At 50.9% G+C, this 27,556-nt stretch overlaps 1 protein-coding gene across 4 annotated transcripts in view; it reads left to right on the top strand.

Annotated features, from left to right (window-relative positions):
- Nucleotides 1-27,556, top strand: part of TNIP1 (TNFAIP3 interacting protein 1) — a 52,247-nt gene that overhangs the window by 19,730 nt on the left and 4,961 nt on the right. For 3 of the 4 annotated variants that reach the window (XM_081230630.1, XM_081230631.1, XM_081230629.1), the window contains exons 2-13: nucleotides 1,385-1,556; nucleotides 2,730-2,864; nucleotides 4,593-4,678; nucleotides 6,438-6,518; nucleotides 9,183-9,374; nucleotides 13,760-13,854; nucleotides 15,488-15,608; nucleotides 19,475-19,564; nucleotides 21,214-21,279; nucleotides 21,441-21,572; nucleotides 24,168-24,296; nucleotides 26,527-26,658. In XM_081230630.1, the coding sequence (XP_081086756.1) occupies nucleotides 1,421-1,556; nucleotides 2,730-2,864; nucleotides 4,593-4,678; nucleotides 6,438-6,518; nucleotides 9,183-9,374; nucleotides 13,760-13,854; nucleotides 15,488-15,608; nucleotides 19,475-19,564; nucleotides 21,214-21,279; nucleotides 21,441-21,572; nucleotides 24,168-24,296; nucleotides 26,527-26,658 (1,395 nt within the window). In that variant the 5' untranslated portion in view covers nucleotides 1,385-1,420. The remainder of the gene's footprint in view (nucleotides 1-1,384; nucleotides 1,557-2,729; nucleotides 2,865-4,592; nucleotides 4,679-6,437; nucleotides 6,519-9,182; nucleotides 9,375-13,759; nucleotides 13,855-15,487; nucleotides 15,609-19,474; nucleotides 19,565-21,213; nucleotides 21,280-21,440; nucleotides 21,573-24,167; nucleotides 24,297-26,526; nucleotides 26,659-27,556) is intronic. The other variant, XM_081230632.1, reaches the window with a different exon arrangement.

The following is a 27,556-nucleotide window of genomic DNA, read 5'->3' as shown; positions in this document are numbered from 1 at the left end:
TTATTATTAGTCCCTTTTTACTCTTTTCTTGCAGTGAGCACTTGTGGGTGCTCAAAGGGCCTTTGAGGACTCATGACTGAAATCGTTTTGGCCCTGGGGGTGGTGATCTTGGGAGGGAGGTTTCGGGGCCCCAAGCCCTTCTGAAGTCCCCGGTGGAGGCCTTTGGAGCTCTTTCGTGGTTAGTAAGCTCTTTGTAGGGCTGGAGGCTGAATCAGTTTTTCATCCTCAGGGCCTTTGCACTTACTGTTCTCTCTGCCTAAAATATTATTCCCCCAGATATCTGCATGGCTAGTTCCCTCACCTCCTTCTATAACGTCCTGGCCTCAAACTTCCTGCTTAATTTTTGTCCGTAGATGTTTTTATCACCCCTGATACTATGTTCATCTCTCTCACTATGTATCTACTTATCTACCTCCCTCACTAGAATGTAAGCTCCAAGAAGGATTTTTGTCTATTTTGTTTGCTGATAATTACCTAGCACCTAGACTAGCACCCAGCACAGAATAGATGCTCAATAAATAATTGTGGAATGAATGAATGCAAGAAAGAAGTTTCTCTGCTAAGTCACAGAACTCAGATTCTGCAGTCACTTTGCATGGTGGTTTCAGATGACATAAAGCTGGTGAAATTGAACAGAGTAATGCAGAGCACTGGCTGCACAAGTAGATGGTGCTTTGACGGAAAGTCCATCTGTTCATTAGAACTGGAAGGAGGAGGTTGACAGTGTCAATTCGTATAGTAAATATTAGTCAGGGGGTTTTCTTCTTATTCTTTCTTTTAAAAAAGATAGTGCACATATAAATGGAACTTCGGATTGGATTGACTTGCTTATCCCTTTGGGCACAAACATTTCATTTTAAAGATCACTGATTTAGTGTAAGACTTTCATTTCCCCTCCTCCGAGAGGGCAAGGGACTGCCCACAATCCCACAGTGAGTTAATAGCTAGACTATTTATTCATTTGATAAGAGTTTATTGGGCATTCCTGTCATAGCTAACACCATGCTGGGCGCTGCGGATGCAGTGATGCAGGGTCCTCTTCTTCTGGACCCTGTCAACAGGACGTGAGCTCAAGTGTTTTGACTCCAAGGCCAGTGCTCTTTCTTGTACTCCACATTGCACCTCACAGTTGACTGCTGTTCCAAATGAACCGGTGGTACAGTGAGGCTGCTAAAAGAAACTGATGCCGTTCTTAGGTTGCATTAATAGAGGCAAAGTTTCCAGATCAAAGGAGGTGACTATTCTGCTCTGCTGTACTGTGACCAGGCAGTCTGAAGTGCTGTGTTCTCTTCTGGGTTATGGTGACTGCCTTCTGAGGCCCTGATTGACTAGGACGCCTCAGTGGCTTGGCCAGCCCCCTGACATACTGCTGTTGTCCTTACAGCCAGGCGGGCACCACGGCAGGGGCTGAGCCACCATCATGGAAGGGAGAGGACCATACCGGATCTACGACCCTGGGGGCGGCGTACCTCTGGGCGAGGTGTCCGCAGCTTTTGAGCGCCTAGTGGAGGAGAATTCCAGACTGAAGGAAAAAATGCAAGGGATAAAGATGTTAGGTAAAGCAGACCCTGCACTCTGCCTGCAAGCCTCCTCCCTGCAGCCTGCAGTGCCAGCTGGCATATGCTTCTGCCGAAGTCATCCCTCTCCCTCCTGCCCCACAGCTGTGTCTTTGTGTACTTCTGTAGCACGGTGGCAGTATTCCGAGCCCTGAGTCCCTCGCACCCCAGAACCATGATGACAAGACTCAGAATACCATGAGGGACTGAGAAGGAGGCCTGGGGTGGCGGAGAGGGAGCTGGCAGGCCCAGTTAGCCGACAGGGAAACAGAATGGCCCATCTTCCAGAAGCACCAGAAATGGGGAGAGCTGGCATCACCAGGGCAACCAGGGTACGGTCCCCAAGTGTTAGAGCAGGGAGCTGAGCTTGGCCTGAAGCAAGGCGGGACGAGGCCCCTTGGTTTCTCTGTTCCTGGCTTTTCCTCAAGCTGTCGCCACTGCCCAGAGCAAGCCTGCTTACCTCCACATGACAGACTAGTCCCCATCTGTCAGTACCCAGCTCAGATGCCGTCTTTTCCTCCATGAGAGGCTTTCATTGATTTCCCCATCCAGAGGGGACTCTCTTTCCTCCAAACTCCTAAAACTCTTCCTTTGCCTTGCTGCCACCTTCTCCGGGCTTAGGCTTTGGGGGTGAGCACAGCTCCCAATTTTCCAAATGCTTTCTCCTTGCTTGGCAGATCTCTCCTTGGAATGGCAGATTGGGGGAGGAGGGATGGAGTTTCCCTGTCTCCACTTACAAAAGAAGGCAAACGAGGCCCAGAGGGGTGGTTGATGTTATGGAGGGTCTCCTCCCTTCAGGCAGTCCCTGACTGCGGGCTGTAGGCTGTGGGTAGCCCCCCGGGACTATGATGGTGGACCTAAAAGAGCCCCTGGCTTTGTGGAGTCCCCAGCCAGGTGCAGTGGGAGTGGGGCAGGAAGAGGGTGCCAGGGACCAGGAGTTTGTTCTAGATTCCCCTGCTCCTTTTCCCCTGGTTGCAGGGCTCTTTCTTATCAGGCCTCTTTCTGGTTGTGGGCTAGAATGACGTGTGTCCCACTCAGCCAACAAGGTGATGCAGGGAGTGAAACCCAGGGCCTGCAGCTCCAGAACCCAAGGCTTAGAGGCTTGGGATGGGAGAACGAGCACACTGAACTGAGTAATTCCTTTTGTTCCTCCTTCCCCCATTGTCTCCCCAGGGGAACTTTTGGAAGAGTCCCAGATGGAAGCGTCCAGGCTGCGGCAGAAGGCAGAGGAGCTGGTCAAGGACAGTGAGCTGCTCCCACCGCCGTCTCCCTCTTTGGCCTCCTTCGACCACCTGGCTGAGCTCACAGGTACAAGAGGAGCCCAGGCGGTCCTCTGCCTTGCCCGTACTCCTTATTCTCTAATCCCTTAACCGTGGACTTCCTTCTTAATCAGAAATCCACCTCTCCTTCGTTTATCCTTAGGCCACAGGCCATCCTCCCAGTCATGTTCTGGCTATAGAATCCCCCAGAAGGTCACATTTGGAAAGGACTTCAGGAATAAAGACACAGACCTACTTGAGAATGGACTTGAGGATATGGGGAGGGGGAAGGGTAAGCTGTGACAAAGCAAGAGAGAGGCATGGACATATATACACTACCAAACGTAAGGTAGACAGCTAGTGGGAAGCAGCCGCATAGCACAGGGAGATCAGATCAGTGCTTTGTGACCGCCTGGAGGGGTGGGATAGGGAGGGTGGGAGGGAGGGAGACGAAAGAGGGAAGGGATATGGGAACAGATGTATATGTATGACTGATTCACTTTGTTATAAAGCAGAAACTAACACACCATTGTAAAGCAATTATGCTCCAATAAAGTTGTAAAAAAATAAAAAATAAAAAAAATAACCTTGTCCAAAAATAGCTGGTGACTCAGCAGTCCTGAGGCTGTGGCAGACATAAGAAATGGATCACAACAATCCACTGCACCCAGGATGTGGACTCAGGATCTTTATCAGCGTAACTTATTCAGCAAATATTTAATGAGCAGCTACTATGTGCCAGGCATTGTGCTCCAGGCAGCCACTTCAGGTCACTAGAGTTGGCATCTGAGTCAGGAGCTCTCTGGTCTGGCCCCCCTCCTTCCGTTTTACAGGTTAGGAAGCGAGGCCTGTGGAAGAACTAGACTTGCCTATCAGTCTGCTGCAGTGTCTTTCAGATGTCAGGTCCATATGCTACCTATTAAAGGAAAGCGATGACTGTGACTTAGGGTTAAAGTCCTGTGTGTGATCACCGTGCAGTCCTCTGGCATGTCTCCAAGTCCAGGACAAAGTCTGGGACTAGGGAGGAAAAGGTGCCCCCCGACATGGGGCTCAGATGCCTCCTGCTGCAGCCCCACCTTATGGTCTCAGCCCAGGCCAGTGTGCCAACCTTCCATTTGGCTGCTGGCTATATTTGCTGAATGGACACATGGAGGAAAGTGATGCTTGCAGAGTCCACTGTTCTGCAGGCAATGGATGTTTCCAGCTTCCACTTGTCCATTCAGTAGCGTTTTCTGAGTCCTGGATGGGTGCCAGGCCCATCCCCAGAGGGAGCCGTGCAACTCCCCTCAAGGGGCCCCCTGTGGCCAGAGCCCCAGGAATTCAGGGAAGGAGAGCTAATTTTGAGTCCTGGTTCTGCAGTTGCCAACTGTGTGACCGTGGGCCAGTTGGTGACCTTTCCATGCCTCAGTTTTCTTACCTTTAAAATGGGGAAACAGAGCTGTCTTGAGAATTGGCTGAGATAATAAATATAAAAACACTTTGTTAATTGTAAATTGTCATCATTGAGGCAGGTCCAGGGTAGCAAGGAGCAGTGGCCACCTTGGGATTTTCCCAGCAAATCAGGGAAAATGGTCTCTCTGCCCAGGTTCTACCCCATCATTCCAGAGCCAGTCGTTCTCCCAGGCTGTGGGGCCCTGCTGGGACCACCTCCCATTTTCCCAGACTCGTGTAGGGAACTCTGTCTGAGAACTTTCCTGGCCAAGGCTGTCCTTAAGGGGGCAGCATCTGGGCTTTTCCCCTTTCCCTGCTGCTCACCCATGTTTTCTCAATTCTCCAGGAAAGGATGCAGATGTCCCAGCACCCCCCGCTGACCCTGCACACCCCAGCGACAAGCCAGAGCCAGTCCCCAAACCTCCAGCAAGTGTAAGTTGCATTTGGAGTCATGGCTGAAAGTTACCTGGATTTCAAGGTCCCATTGGCAGAACAGCAAGAGAGAGGTTTGGGGTCAAGAAACCTGGGTTCTGACTTGCTGGGTGATGTTGGCAAGTTGATCTCAATCTCTCTGGGGCCTCGGTTTACGCATTTTCAAATGAAGGTCAGAGTTAAATCTTACCAGGAAGACCCTGATATGTACAAGGAGTTCCTCCCATTTGCTAGGTTGCATAATGTTAAGCATGTATCGACTGCACAGTGCTCAGAAAGTAGGCAGATGTGACAGGGAACTCACCTTCTCAACAGGGGCTCAGAAACTGTCTTCTGAAGATTTGCCTTGAGAAGTTTTGCTTGGTATCCTAGGACTGGAAGGGACCCAGGTGGTCGTATCATTTATTTTTATTTTTAAACTTCTAAAAATATTTATTTACTTATTTATTTTTGGCTGCATCTGGTCTTAGTTGCAGCACGTGGGCTCTTCCGTTGGGGTGCGCAGGCTTCTCTCTAGCTGTGACACGTGGGCTCTGTAGGTGGCACGTGCACGTGCACGGGGGCTTAGTTGCCCTGCGTCATGTGGGATCTTAGTTCCCCAACCAGGGATTGAACCCGCGTCCCCTGCATTGGAAGGCAGATTCTCAACCACTGGACTACCAGAGAAGTCCCAGTCGTATCAGTTAGAGTCTCCATCCCACAGATCAGATCAGATCCAGAGAGAGAAGAACATTTTGTGAGGTCATGCAGACAGCTGAGGAAACGTAGAGGTGAAAGGGAAACTTCCTAGGGTGGTGCCAAGATCCAAAGCTGGGCCCTTGGTGGCCATGGGGCTCAGCAGAAGCTGAGCACGGAGGTCCTCCCAGCCCTGCCCTTTCCTGGGATGAAGGAAGGCTGAATTAGTCTTTGTTCAACCAGGTTTAACAGCAATCCCAGAGCCAGTTGCTGGTCCAGAGGGACCATCGGCCCATCCTCTGGTGGCACAACCAGTGCCTTCTACTTGGAGTGGCTGGGAGATGTTGGGGAGACTGGAGTCCTTGGCCTCCCTGGATTTAGGTGTGTCCTGAAAAAGTCTCTCCAAATTTGTGGATGTCTTGTTGGGACTTATCCCAGATCAGTCCACTCCCCTGGGATCTCTGGGGCTGGGTTGGCAAGGCTGGCACAGGACCACCATGGCTGTGGCCACACTAACTGTTGTCTGTGTTCTCCAGGTGACCAGTCAGAGACACCTAGGCCCAGGAGACAGCTCTGGTGCCATAGCAGGAATGTTAGATTTGCAGTCCTTGGAATGCAGTCCTACTTTTGCATTTATTAATGATATGCCTTCAGTTTCCTCATCTGCCCAATGGGGATATAACCTTCTGACCACTCCATGGGTTGCTTTGAGAAAAAATGGGAGTTCATGAAAACATTTTAAAAGTGCAAAGCCATTAAGAAAGATACGATCCTAAAGTGCTAGTGGTTTAAAGTCAGCTAGTCCAGTATCCCTGTTTTACAGATGAGGAAACTGGCCACAGAGGGATGTGGTGTGACCTTGAGTCACACAGTGGGTTGCGGGCTGACTTGCTGGGATTCATTACTGCTTCGTGGTCTGTGAGCTCATCCTGGGCCGGCTCCCCTCCTGCCTAGAGGACTTGGACGTGAGAAGGGGTTTCCTCTTTCCATTTTCTGACCCGGCTGTACTCTCAGCCATGGGGCTCCAGAGGAGGGGCGAGATGTTTTTCTCTCAGGCAGCCCCTGACCCCCTTTTTCTACACAGAGCACCTCCTCCGAATTTGAAGTGGTCCCTGCCGAGGGGCATTCTTCACCAGAGAGCGGCGGCCACACCAGAAATACCATGGTGAGTGGATGGCAGGTCCCTGGGCATGTCCCCCGTCTCCTCTCTGTTTCAGTCACCTGGCCCCGCGTGAGAGGCACAGGACCCGCTTATATCCCCTGGGCACCCCGGAGTCACTAGGGATACGCTTGAGGGGCCAGCACCAGGGGGTGCTTCTCGCTCACATATGCAAATCCGTGGCTTGGTGACTTCCCTGTGAGCCACACAATCACCCGACCATTGTGAAAGCCTAGGCACGTCGCCAGCCCCACTGGCCTCCGCCAAGCGCCGGGCACCTCCGCAGGCTCTGACTCAGCCTTTGGGCCTATGGACTCGTAGCTTGGGTAGAGTAGAAAGGGTCAGAGAAACCCAGAGCAGCTTGAGGCAGGTGTGGCCCTTCTGTGCAGGCTCTTGGCTGCTCCCAGGTTCCCCTTTGGGGCATGCAGGTAGGAGGTTAAACCTTGCACTTACACACACACACACGCATGCATGCATGCGTGCGCGCGCACACACACACTCCCCTCCAGCTCTGGGGTGTCCACCTGGCATCCTCATTCTCTGCTTTACCCTACTTGCTGCCTTTATTCCAACTATGTTGTCCTGTTCTCTCTTAAAATGGCAGACTTATTGGAGCACCACTGAGAAAGGTGTGGAACATTGTTCAAAAGTCTTCAGGTCCTGCCCTCTCCTCCTCCTTCCTCCTTCCTCACTTTGAGATTTTTTGATTGTTATACAGGCAATAAGTGGTATAACCCTTCACTGATACCTTGGTCTCCACTGCCTCATTCTACCAAGGATTTGGGGCACAAATGTTGCTCTTTACATGTAAAGTGAATGGCTTTGGGAAGTGGTAACTGGGACATGGAGGGAAGTGAGACAGGAAACTGCTGGTTTCCATTACAAACCTTGCAAAACAGTTTGACTTTTTAAGCTACAAATAGTTGATTAAAATGTTAAAATTTTAAGTTAAAAGCCAAAAAATTAGTTAAAATATAATTAAATTAAAAATATTGAATTAACAAGGCAAAAAAAAAATGTTGCTCTTTAGTTCACTGTTTGCAGCTTGTGTCTATCAGTCCCCAGTGCAAGGTCCTCATCAAGTTGTCATGCAGCTTACACTAGCATGCCTTCAGTGATGAGGGGCTGCTCTGAGTATTAGAAATGTTCTGTGTTTTGTCCCCTGGGAACTTCTGTCCCCTTGTCCTGTTCTATCCCCAAGGGCTCTGAGAAGCTGGCCAAGGAGGCAAGACCCCCCTGCTCAGAAAGCATTTCACTCTATGACCTCAGACTTTACCTCGTTAATAGGTTCCTCCTTAGCCCCACCATGTGCCTAGTCTGTGCTGAGCAAAGACAAGACAGCCTCCCTGCTTTCTGGGAGCTTGTAGGCCAGTCGGAGAAGTCAGGGCGATGAAACAATTCACCAGCCTTCAATAGAGCACCGTTCACCACCTCATATCCTGTGTGGGAAGAGGCAGTGGGGGAATGAAGGCAGAATTGAAGAAGCAGCAGCATCTGATAGAATAAGGTGCTAAGAGTATCATGGAGGCATTCACTGGACATCACGCTGTGGCTGCCAGGGCATTTCCACTGCTGCAGAGTTCAGATGAGGGAAGTGGCCATAGATGGAGAGTCAGGAGGCCCAAGTTCCAGTCCTGGCTCTGCCGCTGACTCACTGGGCAACTTTGAGCAACCTCCTTCTCCGCGAAGCTTCATTTCCAAACCGGAACCCTGAGGCTCCCTGTAGCTCTGACGGCCTGTGACTGCCATAAGTGGTAGGGGAGGCCTGCTAGAGCAGCTGAAACACGGGGGTGCTGGGAAGGATGAACAGAGGGGACACCACAGGAATGAAGCCCAGAGAGGCGTGGGGCCTGGTGGGTGGGGTCTCAGGCAGGGGAAGAGGGGGACTCAGTTGCCTGGCAGGGGCTTGATGCAGTCAGCTGTCAGCTACCCCTGTGGCTTCTTGGACGTGGTGTTGGCATAGCTAAGGCATTGTCTTTGCCAAGAGTGTTCTAGACAGAGGAAAGAGGGAGAAAGAGAGAGACAGGGACTGATAGATTCTGAGATTGGACTATATTGCCCACGGTTTGCTTCCTATCTCAATTCTCTGCTAGATTGGGATTCTTTGAACTATCTGTGATTCCTAACGTGTTTTGAGTCTTGGGTCCTCTGAAAAGTTGATGAATGCTTGGACCACTTCCAAGAAAACACATGTATAGACATAATAGTCAGACAGTTTTGATGTCTGCTGGTCAAGCCTTCTTGAGCTGAAGAAGCAGTGCTGTGTATTGAGTGATACCCCTTTCCTGGGCTTGCTGCTTTCATGTGTCATTTCACTTGCATAAGAACCCTGTGGGGTAGAAGAGAAGAAAAGGGATGTGTACATGTAGTAGATGAGGATTCTGAGGCCCAGTGGATGAGTGATTTACCCACAGGCACTCAGCAAGGCCCAACGTGTGGGAGGAAGGTGGCTCCAGCACTGGTAAGCCAGCCAGTGGCCTGCAAGTCCCGGGTCCTGCCCTGTGAGTCAGCCCCAGACAGGGAACCTGCATAACTGGAGAATGTCCCTGGGCTGAGATGGGATCAGAGGGGGAAACTGAGTCATGAGGAATGGGGAAGCAGAGGGAGAAAGGCTGGGGGCACCTACTCAGACTGTGGTGAAGAGCGGTCCACGTCCCCTCCCCCCGCCAGGAGCTGGGCCCCCTGCCCCACGAGGACAGCAACCTGATGCTGCACCTGCAGCGCCTGGAGACCACCCTGAGCGTGTGCGCCGAGGAGCCTGACCACAGCCAGCTCTTCACGCACCTGGGCCGCATGGCCCTCGAGTTCAACCGGCTGGCTTCCAAGGTGCACAAGAATGAGCAGCGCACCTCCATCCTGCAGGTGAGGCTGGGCCCAGGGAGGGTGGCCTGGGGTCTGCCATGTGGTTCCCCCTCTGCTTCCTCCAGCTCTTCTGGAGAGTCCAGGGTACCACGGGGACTTCCGAGGGTGAGGATGGGGACCCGACTTGGGCTTCTGGTTCAGGGCAGTGAGCAGGGTAAGGAAGTTGTGAGAAGGGACGAGGAAGAGGCAGGAAACCGGGAAATAATGGTGTGGGTGATGCAGATTTCATGGTTGGGGTTACTCTCAAGGCTGTGGATGTGGTAGGTTGGCAGCAGCCTTGCCTTTGTTCTTCACATACAGGTGGGGAAAGGGAGGGGACAGAGGCCGGCCCCTTGTATGTTACTGTCCCTGCCCCCTGAGCCAGGACCATCATTATCCACACTTCACAGGTGGGGCCACAGCCCTTGAGAGGTGATTTTTTTTTTTTTTTTGCCTAAGGCCCCCCACTTAGTAGATGGTGCAGCTGGGATTTGAACCTCGGTCTGTCGTATTCCAAAGTCCATGCTCTTAACTCCCATCCCAACCTACCTCCCCAGTGGAGGAGGCTTCCTTTTATACCCTTCCTGTGCTGTGGGAATGAAGTCAGATTTCCTTCCTAGGCCAGGCCAGGCCTTGGAACCATATGGTCCTTGGTTCCAGTAGACTCTTTATTGCTCTCTAACCTTGGGCAAGTGACTTACGCTCTCGGTCCCTCACTGTCCCCATCCGTAACATGGGGCTGGAAATGCCTCCCTCGTGGAATTGCTCTGAGTATTAAATGAAGCCCCTTGTACAGTCTAGGACATAGTAAGTGCTCAAAAAGTGGTCACTGTTAAGATTTTATGGTGATGGCTCATCCACACTGGGCAGGGGATCTGAACCTTCACGGCTTGGGGGTAGGGAAGGATTCACAGAGGGTGAAACTGAGGCTCTGAGAAAACCTGCTCGGGACCTGAGTATCTGTCACCTTAGTGACAGAGCTGTAACTCCAAGCCTTCCTCCCTCCTAGACCCTCCTCTGGGCCAGTCACCGCCCTGTTGTCTCACTCATGTCAGCAAACATTCGAGTGCCCAGTTGACGGATGAGGTGCTGGGGTGTCCACTGTGTGCAGCTTTGGGAAGGGCCTGGGTTGACAAAAGCAGGAGGGGCGTCCAGGCTGGAGACAGGTGTGAGGAGAGACGGGGGGAGCAGAGGATTCCCACCCCCACCTTGGGTGAGGGGCCATACTGGGAGGCTGGAGGAGTGATTGGAGCCTGGAGGGCCAGGCCGAGGGAGACCGCCTTCAGGTGTCAGCAAGGCCCAGAGATGTCAAGTGTCAAGGCCGAGCCACTGGGGAGGCGAACCTGGTGCGTTGCTTGTGGTGGGATCACTTTGAGTGTCAACTTTTCAGCTTTGTTGTGGTGGTGGTTTTAAATTAATTAATTAATTTTTGGCTGCGTTGGGTCTTCATTGCTGTGTGCGGGCTTTTCTCTGGTTGCAGAGAGCAGGGGTTACTCTTCGTTGCGGTGGTTTCCCTTGTTGCGGAGCACAGGCTCTAGGCGTGTGCGCGTGGACTTCAGTAGTTGTGGCTCGCGGGCTCTAGAGCACAGGCTCAGTAGTTGTGGCGCACGGGCTTAGTTGCTCTATGGCATGTGGGATCTTCCCAGACCAGAGCTCAAACCCGTGTCCCCTGCATTGGCAGGCGGATTCTTAACCACTGCGCCACCAGGGGAGTCCCAACTTTTCAGCTTTGAAATAAGGATTGATACTGGGCTTCATAAAAGGGGTCCTGCCAACCCTTGTTATTTAAAAAAAATTTTTTTTACTGACGTATAGTTGATTTACAATGTTGTGTTAGTTTTAGGTATGCAGCACAGTGATTCAGTTTTATATATAAATATATATATATACACACACATACGCATATATTATTTTTCAAAAATTTTTTTTATCGTTGTTGGGCTGTGCTGCACGGTGTGCAGGATCTTAGTTCTCTGACCACGGATTGAACCTGTGCGCCCTGCAGTGGAAGCACGGAGTCTTAACCACTGAACCACCAGGAAAGTGCCCCCACTGTTATTTTTTATCAGGCTCTTGTTTGTTTCCTTGTTAGCTCTTATCATAGTTTGTAATAATTTTATTAATTGGTTTCTTTACTTGGTGTTTGGTTTTTTCGCTTGTGTTCCCTGCTAGAATGTAGGCCTCACAAGAGGGGCAGGTACCTTGTCAGTCATACTCACCACTGCATCCCAGTGTCTGGCACTTCGTAGGTGCTGAATGTACATTTGGTGAATGAACAAATGAATGAATGAACTAATGAACTCACACATGCACTCTATTAACCCCTTTGATGGAAGGGCTGTTGCATCCTGGGTATTTGCCCAACCTGTGGGTGGAGGTAGATTAATCTGGTTCCTCCTCATTTATTCACTGATTTGTTTCTTGGTTCACTCAGCGTTTCCAAGGCCAGGTATGGCATGAGACCTCTGCTGGGCATTGCAGCCAGTCATAATGGTTTTCTATTCCTCCATGTCTGACCACTCACCAGTTCCAGGCTGTATTCTCCATCCAGCCTTCTCAAGTCTTTCCTGGGTTAGTCAGAAAGGGCTCGGTTTTGCTGTGGAAACAAACAACTCTGAAATCTCCCTGGATAACATGAAAGTTTTCCCTCATATTCTGTGTGGCAGGGGCTCGTTTCTGCTCCACAATCACATTGAGGCCCCAGCCGTCTTGTGCCCTTTGGCAGCCATAGGGAAAAAGAGACCAGAGAGTTGTGCCTGAGCCAGCCCAGAAGTGACACTTGTCACTACCACTCACCTTTCATTGGCCAGAAGTGGTCACATGGTCACAGCAAGTCTGGGAAATGGACATGGAAGGGAGCAGGTAGAAGGTCTGGTGAATATCGCTCACGGTCTCTGCCCTCAGCCCAGCTCACAGCCCGCCACCTCCCTTCTCTGCTCTTTCATCACAGGCGAAAGAGGTACCATTTAGGATCTGCCAGATGGAGTTTAATCCCCTTGGTGATCCCCAAGAGCTGTACAACCTCATGCACATTATTTCACCTGCACTAGCCTACATTTGGTGTTTTTTGGCCACACCGTGCAACTTGCGGGATCTTAGTTCCCTGACGGAGGATTGAACCCGGGGCCTCGGCAGTGGCAGCATCGAGTCCTAACCACTGGACTGCCAGGGAATTCCCTAGCCTACATTTAAAATAGAGATGAGTTACGTAGCTTTGGGGAAGCTGTGAGGCTCCACCGAGGTGGTGAGTGGAAGAACACCTGGCCATTTACGGGTCATGGGTTAGGTGCTCACTAGGTATTTGTTGAGAGATTGAGTCGCTTAGTACTGACCTGGTGCATCACCCTTACTAGTCAGTACCTCCGTTCCCTCCATCTGTGAGGCCCTGAGTCTGGCTGCCCATCTTCCATGCCCCCTCCACCTTGCAGCACTTCAAACACATGTCCTCAAAGGTTATCAAGCGCCTGGCAGCTCACGAGGCACTTGCACTCTCCCGGTCTCGTTTGTCCTCATAGCAGCCCTATAAAGGAGGCAGGGGAGGAGCAGTTGCCCCACTTTGTAGGTGGGGGAACTAACTGTGTCTCAGAAGTGAGGGAATCCTGAGCCACACTGGGAATTGGTGAGGTCTTGACCCGATGCCCTGTCTTCTGACTTGCCGGCTGACAACCTTGCACCCCGGCTGCCTTGAGTACTCTCCAGATCGCCTGAGCTCTAGGCCTACTACGACTCAGGTCCATTCAGCCAATCAGTCCTGCGTTCCTTCAACAAAGTGTCGAGCTGAGCTGGGCCCTGGGCTGAGGATCCCTCAGTGGACAAGAGAGCAGCGAGAGGATCCCAGCCGTCTGGGAATTCATGGACTAGTGGGGTGGGGGGTGCATTAAGAAAGTAACGACACTGATGGTTCTTTAGCTCTAATTGTCACGGGTACCAGGAAGGGTGAGAGCAGGGGACTGTGAGTGAGGATAATGGAGGTGACCTAACTCACCTGAGATGTGGGAGTCAGGGAGGACTTCTCGGAGGAGGTGACGTTTAGGCTAAGACTTGAAGCAGGAGTAGAAGTCAGCCAGGGGAAGGCTGGTGGGGAAGAGCATTCTAGGCTGTGGGAACAGCAGTGAAGGAAGAGGAGGGATGGTGCTCTCTGCCTTGGAGGAACAGAAGGCGCTGTGGCTGATTCTTGGTCCGGCGTCCTCATGGCTGGCTTCTGAGGGAGAGGATGCAGAGAGGAGCCTGGGTGGGCCTTGTGGCTTGGCTCCTGCTGTCCCAAGAGGGCTTGGGTGAGGCCATTGCAAAAGGGATACCATGTCAGGACCTGGCGTGGCTATAGCGCCCCCACCCCCCAGCATTAACCTGCATTTGGGGTGCACCCCTTCCCTTACCTTGCCCCCATCTCCCTCTCTGCCCTGCAGACCCTGTGTGAGCAGCTTCGGAAGGAGAATGAGGCCCTGAAGGCCAAGCTGGACAAGGGCCTGGAACAGCGGGATCAGGCTGCTGAGAGGCTCCGGTAAGTCCAGGCTCCTCAGAGGAGGGGTGAGGAGTCGGATGGGCAGGAGGAAGACGGTGGTGCGTGGCACTGATTTCCAGGCTGAGCGCTCTGAGGCCTGTGCCCAGAGCCCTGCTTTGGATGTCAGGTCTCTTGGTCCTTCTCCTTGGGTGTTTCCTCTCTGGTCCTTTTAATACCTTGGGGAGTGTTTGTGTATAAAGTGCCTTGAGAGCTTCAGAAGAAGGTCTGTACAAAGTGCACTCCTTCCTTGGGAACTTAACCCCTCCGCCTGTTAACAGCAGCTAGCTGGCTGTTGGAGAGAGGGCTCTGGACTTTGCTGCCCCCTGTTGGTCACCATCCTGACCCGCTCTGTTTCCTGAGAACAGTCAGGGGTTGCTCACCTGGGCTACTACTGGGTCTCAGGCTTAACTGTGCATCAGAATCACTGAGGGTCAGGAAAGGCACTGCAAGTTCACACTCCCACGCCTCTCTCTTGTGCTGAGATTCTGATTCAGTGGGTCTGGGGTGAGACCTAGGCATCTGCATTTTCCAGTGGGCCTCTGTGATTACGATGTAGGTAGACCCAGGATCACATCTGAGAGGCACTGATCTTGACTGTCAGAGCTCGAAGGGCCCTTTGAGATCATGTGGGCCAAACCCCTCACCCTGCAGAGGGAAACTGAGGTCCAGGGAGAGGCCTGTGAAGCCCAGAGGGAGTCAGGTGTGACTGCTGATCCACTGTGCCATTTTGAATCAGCATATATTTATTGACTTCTGGATGGCCAAGCAGTTGGAGTTTTATAGCCATAATGACTCCATCCATGGATCCAAAAACCCAGGCTGGAGGAAAGACCCATGATTAGAAGGTGAGGATGCAAGTCCCCACTGTGTGACCTTGGGAAAGCCATTTTACTTCTCTGTTTTCCTATTATCACATGGAAACCAGCTGGCAAATAGGATACGAAGAAATAGTTTCCATATTTCAGTCATACCTGAGTCCACATCACCATTTTTCTTATGTCCTGTATCACCTACCTTATTATTTACTTAAGAATTTAATTTGCATCATGTTTTTGCTTAAGATTATTATAATGAAAACTTGCACTAGAGTAACTGGAAAACAGCATGACCTGGAATAAATAGAAGATACCTACAATAATAAACACAACAAAAACGGAAGGATGTTAATTAATTTTGGCGAATTGCCCACTCAAGGCTCTGAGGCTGAAGGCTGCTCTTTCTCTGTTAACACGGGAGACTAGCAAGCACTAGAGAGGCACTCAGGACCCATCAGCACCAAACTGAGACTTTCCCCATGTTCCACACAGGACGTCTGAGGATAATTGGAAAGGGTGGAATTTTCTCAGAGAGTGTGATGCAGGGTTCTTTAATGCAGCGTGGATGTATCCTGAAGATCTCATGTATACAGACGTCTCACAGTTGGGGAAACCCTGTTGGTGAGCGTCAGAGACTTCTAGGGAAGCCGAGCAAAGTGGCGTAAGGATACCCTTTGTGGTTGCACCTGAGGGCAGGTCTCAGGGACTCGCCTTACTCCCCACGTCTCAGCTGCAACTCAGATGAGTAGCAGGTCTGAGGTCCCCAGGATCCTCGACCCAGGGCCAGCAATATGACCTCTCTCTTTGCCTCCAACCAGGGAGGAAAACCTGGAGCTCAGGAAGTTGTTGATGAGCAGCGGCAAAGATGGTGCCTCCAGATGGCCAGGCTCACCAAAGACGGAAGGCACGGGCAAGAAGGGGGCAGCCGCACAGCAGCAGGTATGTGGTCAGAAACTCCTTCCCCAGAACTGCAGTGGCTGGTGCCCAGCCTCCAGAGGCAGTGAGCCAGCCCCACTGCTGGAAGGTTCTAGTTGTTAGACGGCGTTTCCTTGGCTTGTCCTGAGAGTCCACCTCCCTGTAGCTTCCACTCCTCAGCCCTTATTCTGCTGCCAGCCACATGGAGCATCCCATTCCCTGGGACGCACGCTCAGCCTGCTGGCTGTGACTCTGGCTCCCTGGCCCCCACATGTCTTCTCTTCTCCAGGCTGAATAGTTGCAGTTCCTTTGGTCATTTCTCATAAAGGTGGTGTCGTGTCATTTGTGCAGTCTGGGCATATCCCCTAAACATATTCCAGTTTGTCAAGGTCTCTCTTACAGGGTGGCTCCCCAAAACCAGTTTAATGTCTCAGATACCCCTGGTGGTATTAGGGTGTTAGGTTGAGAAAGCCCCTGAAGGGACTCTGTTAAGCTCCTGCCTGGGAACCTCTGACATAGAGAACAGGGTGTGGGCTGACGCAGCAAGGCCTGCTAATGCCCTGGGCTGGCCCACCTGCCCCCTTCCCACCATAGCTCCCAGCGCTGGCTCACATCCAGTTCCCAGCTAGGAGCTGGCTGGCCCCTTGCCTGGTCTGTGCTGTGCTGCAGAGCTGAGTCCCAACTTTTTACTGACATGTTTCTCCTCTTTAATGGGGTTTAATGGCTGTACAGCAGGACTCAGTGTCTTTAACAAACCCCACACTTGTGTAATAGCAATAATTATCCTAATAAGTCAATTCCTTATTACTATGTGCAATGGCAATGTAGAGTTTACCTGGGATTTGCAAACTCATTATGTGATTCGGACGTCCTCTCTACATGTCAGGGAGGCAGGGCTGGCACTCTTACTCCGTGAGACAGCTATGGCGGGAGGTTTGGAGGGGTCCTGTGACATCACATCATCTAGATTCCTGCATCCACCTGCTATTAGGCAGATGTGGGGTGTGAGAGGGCAACATGCCGATGAATGGCCTTCTGAATCCCAGCCCATGAAGCCCCTCTCTTCTTCCACTTACCCCTCAAGTCAGAGCCTGCCTTGTCTGCCCTCTTGAGGAAGTGACTTGTGGACTCTCCTGATCTCCCCTGGGTTCTCGGAAGTGTGTGGGCAGGCCTCTTCACTTTTCCAAAGCCCTTAACATCAGTGACTTCTCGAAAGGCCAGATGCCCTTATTGCCCTGCCGGGGAGGAAGGTCCCGTAGAAGGCATGCGTTCTGGGCAGTGGTGAAGCCTGTGCCCTGGAGTTGCATGTGGCTTGAATGCTGACTCTACCTCTGGTCAATGCTGCCACCTTGGACAAGTTGCATAACCTCTCTGACCTCAGTTTCCTCCTCTGTGAAATGGAGATAATGACACCTACCTCAGAAGGTCATTGGAGGATTCAGTGATGTGATGCCTGTACAGTAGGTTGAGCACTTGGCACGTGGTAAACAATGAACATTGGCTGTCGCTCTTAATGGCAGATTTGATGCCTCTCTTCTCTGTGGAGGTTAAGGGTACACCCAGGAGCACGGCACCCCCCTTCCTCCTTGCCCCAGTAAGGGCAGGCCCATCTCTCACTTTTCCTAAAGGAGGTGAGACGGTCCCTGGAGCGCTCCCCCAGCCTTCTCCCCTTACTCCCGGGCTCTATGGTGTACTTACAGACCTTAGCCTGTAGGGGCGCTTGAGCCTCACAAGTTCACTCAGCACCGTGCCCCACCCCCCCACACCCCCACCAGCCACAGGGGAGTGTGGACGCGAATGGGAGGGCAAGGAACAAAGAGAATGTGGGCAACGAATCCAGGACAAATGCTGTCGGACCCACAGGATGTCAGAGGTTGGGGCCCATCCTGTTTGATCTCTTTGTACCGAGGCCCAGAAAGGGTGTGGGTCTTGGCCTATATCAAGCAGGGCCTTGGAGATAGAGCTGGTGTTCAATTTCTGGGGATCGAACCCGCACCCCCTGCAGTGGAAGCGCAGAGTCCTAACCACTGGACCGCCAGGGAATTGCCAACACTTCCTATGTATAAAAAAAAATTTTTTTAACTTTTTATTTTGAGATAATTTTAGACTTACAGAAGAGTAGCAAAATAGTCCAGAGAGTGCCCATCTCCCCATCGTCTTCACATACCACCTAACCGTGGTTCAGTGATCAAAACCAGGAAATGAACGTTGGCACAATACTATTAACTAAACTACAGTCTTTGTTCAGATTTCACCAGTTTTTCACTCATGTCCTTTTTCTGTACCAGGATCGAATCCAGGATCCCACATTGCATTTATCAAGAGTTGTCCTGTCTCCTTAGTTCCCTCTGTCTGTGACAGCGCCCAGTGGTTCTTGTCTTTCATGAGCTTGAGGCTTTTGAGTTATACTGGCCAGTTATTTTGTAGAATGTCCCTCAACTTGGGTTTCTCTGATGTTTTCTTATGATTAGACTGATGTTATGGATTTGGACAAGAAGATCACTGGAGTGACATCTTGCATCATGTCAAGGGTACATGATATCGATGTGTCTATTTACATTCAATCTTGATCATTTGGCTAAAGGGGTGTCTGTCAGCTTTCTCCATAATAAAGGGACTAATTTTCCCTTTGTAGTTAATAAATATTTACTTTTTTTTTTTTTTTTTGCGGTACGCGGGCCTCTCACTGCTGTGGCCTCTCCCGTTGCAGAGCACAGGCTCTGGACGCTCAGGCTCAGCGGCCATGGCTCACGGGCCCAGCTGCTCCGCGGCATGTGGGATCTTCCCGAACCGGGGCACGAACCCGCGTCCCCTGCATCGGCAGGCGGACTCTCAACCACTGCGCCACCAGGGAAGCCCCTAAATATTTACTTTTGAGGAGACACTTTGAGACTGCAGATGTCCTGTTTCTCCTTATACTAATTTTAGTATCCACTGGCGGGTCTCACCTGCAGTGATTATTACTGTAGTCTTCTAATGGTGATTTTGTGCTTCCTTCATTCCTTCTCTATTTACTAATTGGAATTTTTCTTCTCCTGCATCTATTTATTCACTTATTTTTTTCTATTAATAGGGACTCAAGGATATTTATTTTATTCTTTGGCTTATAATCCAGCACTATTGCAATTTGTTTTCTTGTTCAAATAGTTCCAGCTTTGGTCATAGGCATCTCTTTCAGGTTGTCTCCTATGCCCATTTGACATGCCCTTCTTCTTATTATTATTATTATGTTTGAGCACTTCCTTACTTTCTGGCACCATAAGTCGCTCCATAATCACCTTATATTTTCCCTGCCCCAGGCCTGAAATTAACCACTCCTCCAAGGAGTCCTGTTTCTTTTTGTTAGAGAATGGTATTTAGAAACCAAGATCTGTGTTCATGGCTATTGGAGTGACACTGCTTTAGGCCCTCTCAGAGGTCAGAGCTAGGAAATACATGTACTAATCACACATGCACACAGATCTTTATTTGTGTATCTTTTAAAAAACATTTTAAAAATAAACATTTTATAAAATGTTAAAAAAATGTGTAACTCTTGCCTTCCAGGCTGGAGCATTTTTGGCTGATGGGTAGGGGAGGAGAGGGCAGCTGGCAATGCCTTAGAGATAGAGCCTGAGCAGGAAAAGAAGTGGCCATGGTGGGGGGGGGAGGGAGAGGGAAGGGTCTGGGAGCCCCTGAGGGTCAGGGAGGGGGAATAATGATCTCCATGGACTTCCCGAAGGGACTCAGTCATAGCTGGGACGAGTAACAGTGTCCTGGTGGGTGGGAGGGTAGATAGGCAAGAGACGGAGGGCTGGGTCTCATGGGTGAGCAGCCTTAGAGGGGCACTGAGTAGGGGAGAGAATTGTTACTTGAGGCTCTGCTGAAGGCCCCTCTGTGTTTCTCCTCAGGCTGGTGTGACAGCAGGTAAAGTCCCAGAGGTGGGAGCCTTGGGTGCTGCTGAGAAGAAGGTGAGGATGCTGGAGCAGCAGCGCACAGAGGTAGGTGGCTGGAGGGAGTGGTGGTGGTCGGGGAAGACCCTTCCTCACTCCTGGGACCAGCAGGACAAAGACCCTCCCTGGCCCTCTGGCTCTGGCTAGGCCCAGGTCTCTGTGATGCGTTGCCATGGTGACTACTGAACCATCTGCCCATGGGTGAGAGATGCTGCTTTTCCCTGGCCCTTGTCTCCTGATCAGTTCCCCTACCCACAGGAGTCACTCTGAGGAGGTGGCATTTGGGGTATGGCCTAAAATTGCTGCGGAGGATAGCTTAGGAAGGCTCCCATGGTAAACCCTGGATGGTGGAGAGAGGTTGTGATAAGAGGCAAGTTTTAGCATCAGGAATGGGGAGTCTGGGGTTCATGTGTTCACCATGCAGCCTGGTTCAGGGAGGGACTGTCACAGAATGAGAGATCCCATACCTGCTTGCAGCACTGCTTCTAATCAGTTGAGAGTCTCCAGAAGTTGAGGCTCTTTCCTTGTGTCTCGTGCATAGTCTTCCTCCGTCCCCCACCCCCGGTATTTCTGGACCAGAGGTGGGAGCCCCATCCTCTCTATTCTCTGAGCCCCTCCTCTCCACACAGCCCGGTCCTTGTCCCAGTCCCTGGGCCTTTCTGCCCTCCCTGATCCTCCAGCACATCTGAGAGTCATGTTCTCTTGGTCTTTTGTTTGTATGCATACTCATTTTAGTTTTCTTTTTGTATTACTGTAAGTTTTTTTTTTCTGATTACAGAAGTTATATAATGTTCATTATAAAAAGATCGAGAACCTCGCCTCCTGGAGATGACCACAGTTGATAACAGTTCATTGCATATTCCTCAGTTTTCTCTATGTACTTACTAATGTATGATGTTTGTAAAAATATCATACATACCACATTGCAGATTGCTTTTTTTCTTTCTTTCCTTAAAATTAACTATATCTTGAGGGTATTTATTTATGTGTAAAACATACCCTGTGTTTCTTTAATTCTGAGTACTTTTTATCATATTTTAATGTTTTTGAACTTGGGATGCCCTTTCCATTGTTAATTTAATGATGTTGGGTTATTTTTCTTCCTCGAATTGTTGTTATATCAAGATTATGGCGAATAATTAGTATCATCTCAGAACGGAGGCAATGTATTAGGCACCGGAATTTCTGAAGAGCTGTGCAGTGCTCCATTTTCTGTTTATTCTATCATTTCCTTAACCTGTTTCTGATGCTGAAGTTGACCTCTAGATTTTTTTGCAATATAAACATTGTTGAGATGATCAACAGTACACATATTTTTTACACACTTGTACAAGTACTTCTTTTGGTTACATTTTTCAGAGTGGAATTATTTGGTTAAAGAGAATGAGAATTGGAAATTTAAATACAGAGTCCCAAATTGCCCTCCATGTGGGTGTGTGTTCCATAATTCTACAATAAAAATTATATACTCTTTCTGTGTCTTGGTGTTAGTCTTGCCTTCGCGGCAAGGGTAAAATGTGGCGGTTGATAAAGGTGATTTGCTCTGAGGGACGTTTTTGAGAAGCGCAGGATCGAGGCAGTGTGTGTAGCTGCCGTCCACACACGTTGCACACGCCTGCAAAGCTGGTGTTGGAGGAGTTGGCTCTCTTTGGTCGTTCTCTGCTTATCTCCTGCCCACCCCAATCTCTCCCCTGCAGCTGCTGGAAGTGAACAAGCAATGGGACCAGCATTTCCGGTCCATGAAGCAGCAGTATGAGCAGAAGGTACTGTGGGGGTGATGGGAACTCAAGGCTGGAGTCCTGCTTCACAGCTGGGCTCTCCGGGCATCCCCAGCATCCTGCATGCTGCTTCCCTCACAGCAGCCTTGAACCTTGGATGTTCACCCCGGCCCTCACACACTCCCTTTCTCTGCCTCTGAACTTAGATCACTGAGCTGCGCCAGAAGCTGGCGGACCTGCAGAAGCAGGTGACTGACCTGGAGGCCGAGCGGGAGCAGAAACAGCGCGACTTTGACCGCAAGCTCCTCCTGGCCAAGTCCAAGATAGAAATGGAGGAGGCAAGTGTGACTGTTGGTCCCACAAGTTCAGCTCCGGGGGGCCAGCCCTCTCCTCCCCAGCAGTCTGGAGCTAGGGGAGTAAACAATCAGGGGTGGGACTCAGGAGACGCGGGTTCCATCTCTGACTCCAGTACTCAAGGGCTGTGTGGCTGGAGGCAAAAGCACTTTCCTTCCCCGTGCCTCAGTTTCCCATCTGAAAATTGAGATTGGATTAGTTATTCTTTTCATTTTTTTCTTGTTTTTATACCGAAGAGCTTTGGTTCAGTTAAAATCTTATGATCTAGGGAACTGCACAGGGAAGCACGGAATATAAAAGAGATTCCACAGGCCTGCTCTAGTACACTTGATGGGCTGGGTGCTGCTGAATGTGTACAATGGTGATGGCTGTTTGTGGGCGAGGGGCTCCACCATTAGACAGAGCTTCATTCAGTCCTTCATCTGGTCACTGTTCAACAGATCATGCCCTGGGCACCGTGCTGGGCACACAGACTCAGCAGTGAACAGTCAACCCCGCCCTCGGGGGAAGAGACGTGGGACATCTAATTACAGAAGCAAATGAGTAGACGTGTGTTAAGTATGACACAGGAGAAGTTACAGGGATCAGAGTGAGAGCATAAAGGGGGCCTGGATTCATTCTGGGGGGGGGCCAGGAACAGGTGCCCTGAAGAAGTAGCATCTGATCTGTCATGTGTGTGACTGACACCGGCCAAGGCCCTTCAGGGTCCTGGAGCAGCTTAAAGAGGAAAGGCCATTTGACCCCCAGGCTCTCTGGAGATTTTATTTCTGTCACCATGCCTTCTCCTTCATGAGAACTGTGTACAGGCTGCTTTTGCCTGACTTGGAAATGGCCATTTCCAGCAGAGTTCCTTCCCATCAGTATACGACACCCAGGGGCCTTCTCTGAGCGGTCAGCCTGCCTTGGCGACCGCCCCGTACCTTGGAGATGTGTGTTAGGGAGGACACTGCCTGTCTTTTCTGGTGAGTGCACAGTCACAGCTTGGGATTGTCAGCCAGACCCTCGCTCACGTTAGTGGGTGGGGTAAGTTCCTGGCATCTGACACTCTTCCCTGTCAGCTGGGGGAAAGGCGGGATGTTTCAAGACAAAAGCATGGCCCTGTGGGTAGGAACACATGGCCATAGAGGCCGTGCTGACCCGGGAGTCTCTTAAGCGGGGAGTCCGCAACAACTCCCACAAAGATCCAACCAAGGCTGCCCTCGGCCATCTTTGGCTGAAAGCAGCTCACCAGCTAGTTTGTAGGATATTGACATGTTCACAAGATACAGATACAGTGAGAGTTTCCCTGGACCGTCTCTCCTCATCACCCCCACCCCCCCAATTCCAGGCTCTTCCCTGTGGTAACCATGGTTACCATTTTGGTGTATCTTTCCAGGCCTCTTATCACAAATAAACACACAGAAATAGTTTAATATGGGTGTGCCTGGTCTTTCCTCTGCACTGTGCTGCCCTCTTCTATTTTAAAAACTCCCTTTGACTTGCAAGGGGACAGAGAGCACCAGAATGAGGAGACCTGGGTTCTAGTCTAGCCCCAGCTCACAGCGTGGCCTTGGGTAAGTCACTTCCCCTCTCTGGATAGTCATTTCCTGTCGTATAAAGGGGCTAGGACTTGATGCTCTCTGAGGGCCATTCCAGGTGTGGCTCTTTGCGATGAAGAACCTGGATTGTTCCATAGTAGGTATGGAAGCAGTGCTTCCGCCTTGAAGCCTTCCCTGGTTTCTTTTCAGCTGTAGTATTCTTTCCTTTAACCTCACAGTAGTACTTTGTTTCTCCGTGGAGGAACCCTTTCTGCCTTGTGCTGCATTTATTTCTATGAGGGTCTTATCTCCTCTGGGCTCAGAGACTGTAAGAGCTGAAAGGTCCTTTGGAGACTTGCGGTGGCTTATCACTTTCTGTGCATCATAGAAGACCCCTGTGCGAATCTGGTAAAAACTGTGGCTTTTCTCTCTAGAAAGTTGCACAGTCAAAATTGTGTGCTCGGGAGCTTTCCTGGTGGCTCAGTGGTTGAGAGTCCGCCTGCCGATGCAGGGGACACGGGTTCGTGACCCGGTCCGGGAGGATCCCACATGCCGCGGAGCGGCTGGGCCAGTGAGCCATGGCCGCTGAGCCTGCGCATATGGAGCCTGTGCTCCGCGATGGGAGAGGCCACAACAGTGAGAGGCCCGCATACCGCAAATAAAAAAAAAAGAAAAAAAATTGTGTGCTCGGATTAGGGGCTCACAGACCTCCTGAAGCCCACCTGTGACTCCTGTTACGAACCCCTTACGTAAGGCAGATAGGAGAGCTTAGACCAGAGAGGGCTGGGACAGCGCCCAAGGGCTCAGCTCACTGTTGGAGGAGCTGGTGGCAGAACCCAGGGCCTTTCATTCAACTGAGCTCCCCCTTCCTTGAGGACAGGACCATGTAGACATTACCGCTCTCACCCGGGTGCGTCGCCTGGGGCCTTGTGCATGAGCATCCTGGGGCAGCAGAGTGAGAGCGAGAGGGGAGGCATGGCCGCGCGCAGGGCGGGGCGGGCAGTCAGGGAGTCTAGGCCTCTTGGGGAGGCTCCCTGCTTACCAGTCCTGTGTTCCCTGCAGACCGACAAGGAGCAGCTGACAGCAGAGGCCAAGGAGCTCCGCCAGAAGGTCAAATACCTGCAGGATCAGCTGAGCCCACTCACCCGGCAGCGGGAGTACCAGGAAAAGGAAATTCAGCGGCTCAACAAGGTGGGTGCCTCGGCTATGGTCCGTTGGGTGGGCAGGGCTTCCCTGAGCCAGCCATGGCGCCCGCCCTGTGGCCAGTGCCTCAGACCCTCAGCTCAGGAGGGGCGACTCCTGGGTCAGGGCGAGGGCGCTGAGGCTCTCGGTGCTGCCCCGTGATTTCTGCCACCTCTGCCTTCCCCTCCCCGCATGCTGAGTGCCAGGCTGGGATGACCCCATGCTTGCTCCCCTGCAGGCCCTTGGACGTGCTGTTCGCTCACACAGTGCCACCCCCTCATCATTCAGGTTTAGCTTTAACACTGCTTCTTCAGTGAGGCCTTCCCAACCCAAGTCTCCTTTGAGCTCCCTATTCTGTGTGTCTAAAGTACCGGCAGCTTCTTTCACACCCCTTCTGGCATTTTCTTGTGATGACTTACCGATGACCTGTCTTCCCATCTGACTGTGGGAGGTGTGCGTCTTCACCAGGGTATGTATCCCCCAGCACCTGGCGCCAAGCCCGTCAGTGTTCAGAAAAAACTTACTGAAGGGAGTGGATGACCACTGGCTTGAGGTTTCTGCCCTCGAGAAGGGGGATCCAGGGAGATATGGGGCTCGGGGTGGGGGTGGGAGAGCCCAGGTAAAGCGGGAGCCCTTTGCTCTGAGCCACGGTGAGAGGCAGTGGGCCGGGTTGGGCTGGGGGCTGTTTCTGGTACCAGGTTATAGCCCCTGCCCGCCTTCCAGTGCAGGGGCTCAAGGAACAAGCTGACAGGAGGGGCTTTGAAAGGAAACTTTCTCCTAAGGCTCAGCTTTTCCTGCTGTGGAGCCTGTGCTCAGCGTTTCCTCCCGTCCTGTCTGTCTGCCTCTCCCTTCTGCCTGCTTTTCCTGCTCGCAGCGAGCTCTGCTGTGAGTTTGCATTCACTAGGCCCCGGGGGTGACCCTTTCTGTTTGGTTTTGGTGTTTGGTAAGCGCTGATGATGCTGAGTGTGGGGCCCTGGGACCTGTTCTCAGGGAAAAGAACGATCTGTCCTGAGCTGGGGGAATTGGGGGTCTAAATCCAGGCAGAATGTCGTACATGCTGCTGGTTGTAGGGATGACTCAGACAGGGTCGCTGCCCTCCAGGTTTCTGTGGCATAGCTGGGGACAGACGCTGGTGGGGATGATTAACGCAAGGCTCTCCCTGTCCCTGGACCTCAGCCTGCTCATCTGAAAAATGGGGCAGACGGAGGAGGAGGGTGCAGTGCAGCCATAGCCCACCCCTTGAGCATCCTGTATTTACTCTTGGCTCAGCAGTTTCCTCATGTTTCTGGGGGAGTCTTGGAGACCAAGTGGGGCCCAAGTCCAAGTTGGGGAAGGTTTCCTTTATCTCCCCAAGGTCCAGGGAGGCACTGTGAGCAGTGCTGACGCATGGCCAGCAGAGGCCCTGCTGTCTAGGGGACTAAAGTCCAGGTGGTGATGAGGGTGTTGTCTTGAGAGGTGTTCCAAAGTTCTCAAGCAACACGTTAGCAGGGTTGAAGGAGAAAGCCAGTTAATGGAAAACTTATAAGAGAATGTGAGCACACTGTTTACGTAAGGAAAGGTATCTTGTGGACATGGTAAAATAGGGGTGCTTTTTAAATTTTCAAAATGCTATTTGGTGATGTTTCAGCCCATTTTCATGGTTGGAAAGGTAAAATATTAATTAAGTCAAAATTAAAATCCAGGCTAATCTAATACAGAAGAGCTGGGGCTGGAGAGGTTGGCTTGGTGGGAATGGGTTACGGAAGCTGAAGAATCACAGGGCAGGCAGTTGTCGAGGAGACTGAAATTTCTTCCCCCAAAGGACTTAGTATTCTTTCTAGGTCTGGGTGCTAAGAATTGAGCCACTCATCCTCAGGGAAGGAGATTTCTCCCTTCTACATAAAGACCACAGGTTAGGCTGCTGGTTAAGATCACACGCTGGCTTTGAATCCCTGCTTTGCCACTTACTAGCTGTGTGACTTTGGACAAATCACTTCAGGTCTCTGAACCTCAGTTTTCACATCCATAAAATGGGGATGATGGTCACAATCTTTTCTTCATAGGACTGTGGCGAGGATTCAGTGAAATGACGTGTGTATAGTGTTCATAAATAAGGTAGCACTTATTAAATAGTGGTGGTTATTATTACTATTATTGTTATCAGGAAAGGGATCTTTCAAGGGGGCCTGACCCTTCCAATGAGGCCTGACTTCTAGGGGCTTTCTGATGATGGGTCTGTCTCCTCTGTTCCTGATTCCAGGCCCTGGAGGAAGCACTGAGTATCCAGGCCTCCCCATCATCTCCAGCAACAGCATTTGGGAGCCCCGAAGGAGCTGGAGGCCTGCTAAGGAAACAGGAACTGGTCACGCAGAATGAATTGTTGAAACAGCAGGTGAGGCTAGGGGGAAGAGGTGAGGTAGGAGGTGCCCAGTGGGAGCTGGAGCATTCCTGAGGGCCCAGGATGGGCCTTGAACCATGTGGAAGCTGTAATCTGTCATCCACTTTCTGACCATTGGCCAGGACCCCTGTCTGGATATAGGCTTATCCTCACTACCAGTGTATCCCTATCTAGGTCATTCCTTTACCACCATCATGGCTTAAACATTTCTGTGCCCCAGCTGTGCTATTATTTACCTAATATTTTGAAAACAAATTTTAAAATAAATTCAATAAATATATTTAAAAGGGAACTTACATTTCTACTATAAATGGGAAAACCTGTTTATTTGCCATAAATAGAAAGTAACTATAAACAATAAATACAGTAAAAGGTAAAATAGTGTTGTTGAACTTGAGTGTTGCCTGATGAAGACTCTGAGCTTGAGTCGTCTCTCCCTTTATTTAAGGGAAGTTAAGTACTAGAAACCTGTTAAAGACACAGTAGCATAAAATGCAGACTTTCTTCTTGAGGGATACAGAGAATTGAAAGGAAGTTGAAAAGGTTTTGGTTCTCTCACGTGTTTCTGTGGTGTTTGGTGCCATGCTTTTGATCCTTCTAAATCATTTTGAGCCTGGTCGGCTTCTCACTGATCTGCAGTAAGGATGTGAAACTGCAGAGGCAGAGACAGGGCCCCACCCCGTCCCTTCCTTGCCAGGGCACCCGAAAGCCTTGGGAGAGTTTTGTAGGCCCTCTGCTCTCGGAGCCAGGAGACTGGAACTCCAGTCCTCCACTCATATTCTTTTTTTGTGGCCTCCATCTCTCTGTGGGCCTCAGCAGAAGGAGAGGATGGGACTGGTTGATGGCTGTCAACCTGTTGTTTTCTTTGTTGGCATGGATCCTTTTTTCAAAT

The sequence above is a fragment of the Mesoplodon bidens genome (genome assembly GCF_964165515.1).
Source record: "Mesoplodon bidens genome assembly, chromosome: 4".
Classification (NCBI taxonomy): Eukaryota; Metazoa; Chordata; class Mammalia; order Artiodactyla; family Ziphiidae; genus Mesoplodon; species Mesoplodon bidens.
The sequence above is the reverse complement of the archived record's forward strand: the minus strand, read 5'-3'. Positions and strand labels throughout refer to the sequence as shown.